Source organism: Myotis davidii, unplaced genomic scaffold (genome assembly GCF_000327345.1).
Source record: "Myotis davidii unplaced genomic scaffold, ASM32734v1 scaffold574, whole genome shotgun sequence".
In the NCBI taxonomy this organism is placed as follows: Eukaryota; Metazoa; Chordata; class Mammalia; order Chiroptera; family Vespertilionidae; genus Myotis; species Myotis davidii.
In genome coordinates, this window is record NW_006285614.1 from 155,075 (window position 1) to 161,424 (window position 6,350).

Below are 6,350 nucleotides of genomic sequence, written 5' to 3' on the forward strand. Positions count from 1 at the left end.
TGTGGGAAGGAATTGAGAGAATACAGCGGAAAAGGGGGCAGCCCCAGACACAGACTCGGCAGCAGCACTTCCAGGCTAGATTCCATGGAGATTTGGGACGATGCCTCCTGGACGTTCAGGGCATGACCTGAGCACCCAGGATGCTTTGCTTCCTTCGCACCTCATCTTCTCATGCCCCGAGGGAGAATCTGATGGAGTGTCTGTCACTGTCCAATGTGGAGCCTCCCTTTTAGACAGAGATTTGGGCGGAGGCAGCTCTCAGGCAGGTGGCTTCCCCCCGCCAACCTAGCCCCGTTTCCTTGTCTGACCCCTGGCCCAGGCAGTGGCCGGATTACACAGAGGATTTCCCTCTCGGTCACAACATGACTTCACTTCTCTTCCCTCCTGGGTGGGAAGATTTTCCCTAGAAGGAAGTTGTAGGTCTGGCAGGCACTGAGCACTTCCTAAGCCTTAGGAAAGAAAATGTAATAGTAACAGCTAACACCTATTGAGCACTGATGATGAGCCAAGCACAGTTGTGAACAGATTAACTCATTTTCTCCCGTAACAACCTTTGAGATCGGTACCATTATTATCCTCACCTACAGGTGGGCAAGCTGATGGACAAAGAGCTTAGGCAACTTTCCCAGGGCCAAATAGCCAGCATGTAGCCAAGCCTTCTTGTCATTGGAGGATTAAGTGAGCTTCCAGATGTGGAAAACCCCAGAATATGGGTAGGCGCTTTAAAAATGAGTGGAAAAACCCAGAATATGGGTAGGCGCTTTAAACATTTTATGGATTCCGAAGCCAGTGGCTTTTCATTATTTGGGCGAACGCTGTGCCGATGGAGCTGGCTCCAGGGTCGGATTGCCAGATAAAATGCAGGATTCCCAGTTGAATTTCAATTTCAGATCAACAGCAAATAATTGTTTTGTTTTTACATCCTTATACTAAAATAGTTACCTGTTGACCTGAAGTTCAGGTTTAACCAGGCATTCTGTATTCTCATTTGCTAAATCTGGCAACCTTATTCCAAGCGCCTGCTCCCCGTGACCCCTGCAGGGCTGATTTTCAGTGCCCTGCCCCCGCACAGAGCTGGTGGGGTGGGGAGCACAGGGGTGGGAATGGGGTGGAAAAGGAAGGAGGGAATGGGTAACTACTGAGCACCCAGCGCGTGCCAGGCAGCTCCGGGCTGCTGCTTCATTTCTACTTTGCAAATAAGGAAACTGAGGCTTGGAGGGAGTCTATCATTTGTTGTGTAAGGTTGTAAGCAAAGGCACTGTTCTCTCCACAGTAGCAGTTTGCTGTTGGGAGTCAGGACTCTAGCTCGGGTCCTGCCCTAGCAAGGAATCTAGCTCTCCTCCCTGCCCAGCTCTTTTTCCTTTTCTCTTCCCTTTTGGAATTTTTTTAATCTATTTTTTTAAATCCTCACCGAGGATATGTTTTTATTGACGTTAGAGAGAGGGAGGAAAGGAGGGGGGGAGAGAGGGAGAGAGAGAGAGAGAGAGAGAGAGAAACTTTGATGTTTTGTGTTGGGAGAGGGGGAGGTAAAGGGGGGGGGGGAGAGAGAGAGAGAGAGAGAGAGAGAGAGAGAGAGAGAGAGAGAAACTTTGATGTGAGAGAGAAACATCAATCAATTGCCTCCCGTACCCACCCCAACCAGGGATCAAACCCAAAACCTGGGTATGTGCCCTTACCAGGAATCCAACCAAAGACCTTTGGTGTACGGGGTGATGCTCCAATCAACCGATCCACACCAGTCAGGGCCCCTTTTAGATTTTAGATGAATGGTGTGGGGTACAATGCCAGGTGCTATGGTGGCCTGGGGGTTGCCATGGAAACAAGCCAGGCATTTGGGATGGGGCCTGCCTGCTCCAAAGACACAAATCTGGAAGAAGACAGGGAACAGAACTCAGACTGCTGGCCCCGCAGTTCCTTCCTTTCTGGCAGGCACACCGACAACCTACCACCCTGCTCGCCCGCAAGGAAAATTGGTCATTTTCTCCCAATTCCTGTTCCTAGTTGTCTCCCTACTCCCTGCCCACCCCTCAGCTGCACAGAGGATTTTTATCCTTTTATCCTTCGCGCTGTCACCTTCACTGACCACGTAGTGTGAGAGAATTGCCCCCCTCCCTGTTCCCTGTCTTTGGGGTGAGGAGCACCCTAGCTGCAAAGGCTGAAGGAGCTGCTTCACAGTTTTCTAGGAGCCTGAAGGTTGGGGGTGGGGAGAGGGAGTCTGGGGTTGGTTAGGCCAGCCCCTCACCCCCACCCCCACCCAGTACCCAATGCACTAGAAGTGCCAGTGGCAGCGCTTCTGGACGCCAGGCCTCCCCTCCCTTCGAATCCTTCCCTCTCCCCTCCCCGAGGGTTGGTAACTGCCTGGGAGGGGTTGGGTGGCTGCCAGGCCAAACAGGCCCAGGAGGCAGCATTGCCTTGAATGGAGCTTGGCTCAGGGGTGGGAGAAGGGACATTCCCCTCCCCCACTTCCACAGGGGGTGGGGAGAGGGAAAGGGTGCTCAACCCCTCTGCCCTCTATGACCCTCCTTCCATCCAGAGAACGCAAGCTCTCACAGAGCCCCTGCTCTGACCCAGAGGAGTGACGTGCAGGCACATTTATAAGCCTCGAGTCTTAGCAAATGTGTCTGCTTACCCACGCAGAATGGAAAATGCACTGAATTAGGTGTCAGGGCCTGGGCTCCTACTCAGTGTGTGACCCTGGGGGCAGTTCCTCCCCTGGTCTCAGAGCCCCAAATAGGGGAGAGGTTGACTAAGGAGATGGCTGAACCCCCACGACTTCACTCCTCTTGCCAGGACCTCCCTGGGACAAAGGGGCAGGAGGTCTGGACCTTCAACTGCCCCGCCCTCAAGGGGAGAGGGGGCTGTGCCCACTCACCTGGTGTCCCAGCATAGTCCAACCTGCCCTGCCCGCTGTCACCCAGGCCCCAGGGATTTGGTCCATTTGGGAAACTGAGGCCCAAAAGACATGACTCTGTGTGCTCCTGAGCCCAGAGTCCTGCCTCCAAGCAGTGAGTCTCCCGCCCGGGTCACAGTCCCTGAGCGTGCAGGGCTCAGAAATAGCTCAGGAAAACTCAGAGTTTGGGCCTTCGAAGCACCCTGGTCCTGGTCCTGGGCGTGTGTGAGCTGGCACTGGACCCAGACTAGCTGACCTGGGGCTCCACCAGAGACCCGAGTCTCAACCCTCAGGGAGGAACTCTGCGGTTCTGGGCAGAGGAACAGAAACGCTTAACTGAGTGGAGATGGAGAAATTGCTCTCGGTCAGTGACAAAACACACCCTTTGTTCTTATTTGTTTTCACCTCAGAGCCCTCGGAGTCCCTGAGGAAGTGAGCCGGAGGGCCAGGGATCAGGGAGGGACCTCAAATAAATGGGTCTTGTGATGGCTACTCAGGACAGGCCCCAGGCACTAGGAAGGGAGGCAGCAGGAGGGTGTGAGGGCTGGAGAGGGGGAGGGGGCAGGGAGGGCAGGGAGGGCTGTGACCCTGTGGCTCTACCTCTCCTCCACCCGGCACAGTTGTCAGGGGCTGGGATGTGCCGCCAGCAGGAGGCACAGAGTGGATTTCCAGGCTCGGCCCAGGCTGCGCGGAAGGAGACCCCAGACCAGAGGGTCCCCCGGGTGGGGGTTTTCCTGGGCAGAGGCTGCATCTCCCCCATTCTATTTTGGAGGCTGACGCAGCTGGGTCAAGGTCCTAAGGGACCTCCTTAGGCCAACCCAGGAGCCTGGGACTCTCCAGGACAGGGTAGGCCCATCTGTCTGAGAGCGGGGTCTCCCCAGCCAAATGAGGGCCTTCCCAAGGCAAGGGCTATGTCTTCCCAGCCAGCTCACGGGCTCCTGGGGGAAGGCCTATCTCCCTATCTTACATGCTGCCCGGGGACCAGCCCCAGGCTCTGATGTGGCCTCTCTGGGTGGCAGGCAACAAGTGGTACAAGCAACACCTCTCCTACCGCCTGGTGAACTGGCCCCAGCACCTGCCCGAGCCTGCAGTTCGGGGGGCCGTGCGTGCCGCCTTCCAGCTGTGGAGCAACGTCTCGGCGCTGGAGTTCTGGGAGGCCCCAGCCACAGGCCCGGCCGACATCCGCCTCACCTTCTTCCAAGGGGACCACAATGACGGGCTGAGCAACGCCTTCGACGGCCCAGGTGCTGGCAGCCTCTCTCTCACATGGCAGGAGGGGGACCCCCCGCTAGGAGAGGCCGCCTGTCGGGGGCAATGGAGCATTCGCTCTCCCTGTGGCCTTGCCCAAGCTGCATCGCCCTCCAAAGAGCCCTCAGGCTCCTCATCTATCACATGGGAACAGGACCTGCCCGATTTTGTGCCATGTGGCTGTTGGGATGGTCAGATGAGGTTCTGCAGGGAAGGTGCCTTGCAAACTCTAAAGAGCATTATCCTTTCGGGGAGAACCTTCTGAAGTCCCGTCATCCATCCCCTGCCTCTAGACAAGCCCGTGCCTCGCCTGTTCTCCAGACCAGGGTCCTAAAAACATGCCGAGGCCACCACTGCCCCCCTCTCCCCAAGCCCCTGTCACAGTCACTGCCTCAGAGCAAGAGGCATTCTACCTGCTACAGAAGCTCTTCATATGCCCACCGCCCAGACGGGTCTCCTGTTGGCCCCCAACCTGAAGTCTTCGAGCTGTGGTTTACACTGCTGTCCCCCCATTCTGCCCAACACTGGCCTGCAGAGCCTGCGTGCAGGCTATCTCTGCATTCTCCCAATGCCTCCCCCTGCCCGCCGCCAGTGGCTAAGGAGTCAGGAAACCTGATCAAACCGCTTCAGGTGGGGACTTAAGCCCTGCGTGGCCTCAGAACTTGGGCCCCTACTCCCTTGCACTCTCTTCCTTTCCAACAATTCCACTCAGAGCAAAGCCACTTCCAGGCCCTGCTGCCTGGACCAGGGTAGGGCTGGTAGAAATCTAGGCTTTTTGAGAATCCACCTGTAGAACACACACATGCTTGCATATAATTCATTTCATCCATGATAGCCACATGAGATGTTTCTGTCCGTCCCCAGGTGCAGTCTGGTAGCTACGACAGCGCTAGACTGGGAGGCAGCTCTCTGATGTGGGGCAGGTGCTTTATCTTGTTGAGTTTAGTCACAAACCTCCCCATCAGTCTCCCAAGATCATTGCAAGAGTTGCATGGAAAGGCGAACATTGCTCAGAACCGTTCAGAGCACATTCAAAATAGGGAGGCATGTGCCCTTCCTACACGGGCCATCTCTCCATGCCCCACGAGGCTCTCCCTAACATTAGCCTCCCGACCTGTGTCCGTCCCAGTTGGGCCGGGCTCCAAGACGGCAGCACTGGCAGGACCCTGCACAGGCTTCTAGACCAACATTATCACAGTGCGGTTTCCTGCCCCTGCCCCTGCAGAAAGTGACTTGTGAGGGTGGGGCCCTGGGAACCGCATGGCTGATAAGCTAAATCTGGGGCACCCTACGCTTGAGCATCACTAGTCCAGCCCAATTCCTTCTGCTCACTCCTGTTCTAGCAGGCAGGTAGAGACCCACAGCGGGGCCCTGGCAGAGGGAAGGCGAGGACACAAGAATACACACACTTTTTTTTTTCCAAAGAGAGGAAGGGAGAGGGAGACAGAGAGAGAAACATCAATGATAAGAGAGAATCACTGATTGGCTGCCTCCTGCACACCCCCTACTTGGAACCAAGCCCACAACCCATGCTTATGCCCTGACTGGGTATCGAACCATGATCTCCTGGTTCATGGGTTGGTGCTCAACCACCAGCCAGGCAAGAATACATATACTTTTTATTAAAGAAACTATGCATACACATAAACACACCCAGTGCCCAGATCAAAAAACATTACCAACACCCCACCCGGTCCCATCGTGCTCCATTCTGGGATAACCACCGTACCTACTCCAAGACCTGTTAAAAAGGAATTCCTATATAGCATTTATCATATGCTATGCACTGGGCGTATGGAACACAGACACACACACACACACCTCTTTTTAATCCGCAGAAAAACTCTGTGAGGAAGAACTTCATGGTCATCACTCCTGATTTCAGGTCGGGAAGATCAGGCACAGAGGGGTTGAGAGACCTGCCCAGGGTCACTCCGCTAGTAAATGGGAAAACCAGGGTTGGCACCCAGGCAGTTTGACCCCAAGCAGTATGTGCACCGCTCTGCCCCCTAGCGTCCATACGCCACAGCTGTCCTGTGGTCACCGCTCCACACTTCAGCCTCTGCGGACTGAACTGGGAGGGCAATTAAGCAACAGAAAACAGCCGCACACTCAATGGCATGGGCGGTGGGCGGTGGGCACGCGGGGCGTCGCGGGCGGGGGCGCCCCCTGACTCTCCGCGCCGCCTGCAGGGGGCGCCCTGGCGCACGCC

At 55.8% G+C, this 6,350-nt stretch overlaps 1 protein-coding gene across 1 annotated transcript in view; it reads left to right on the forward strand.

Annotated features, from left to right (window-relative positions):
* The window catches only part of MMP28 (matrix metallopeptidase 28), a gene marked incomplete at its 5' end in the record, with an annotated part of 13,492 nt that overhangs the window by 3,002 nt on the left and 4,140 nt on the right, over positions 1-6,350 (forward strand). The window contains one exon of the mRNA XM_015559245.1: positions 3,910-4,401. Within this exon, the coding sequence (XP_015414731.1) occupies positions 3,910-4,401 (492 nt within the window). The remainder of the gene's footprint in view (positions 1-3,909; positions 4,402-6,350) is intronic.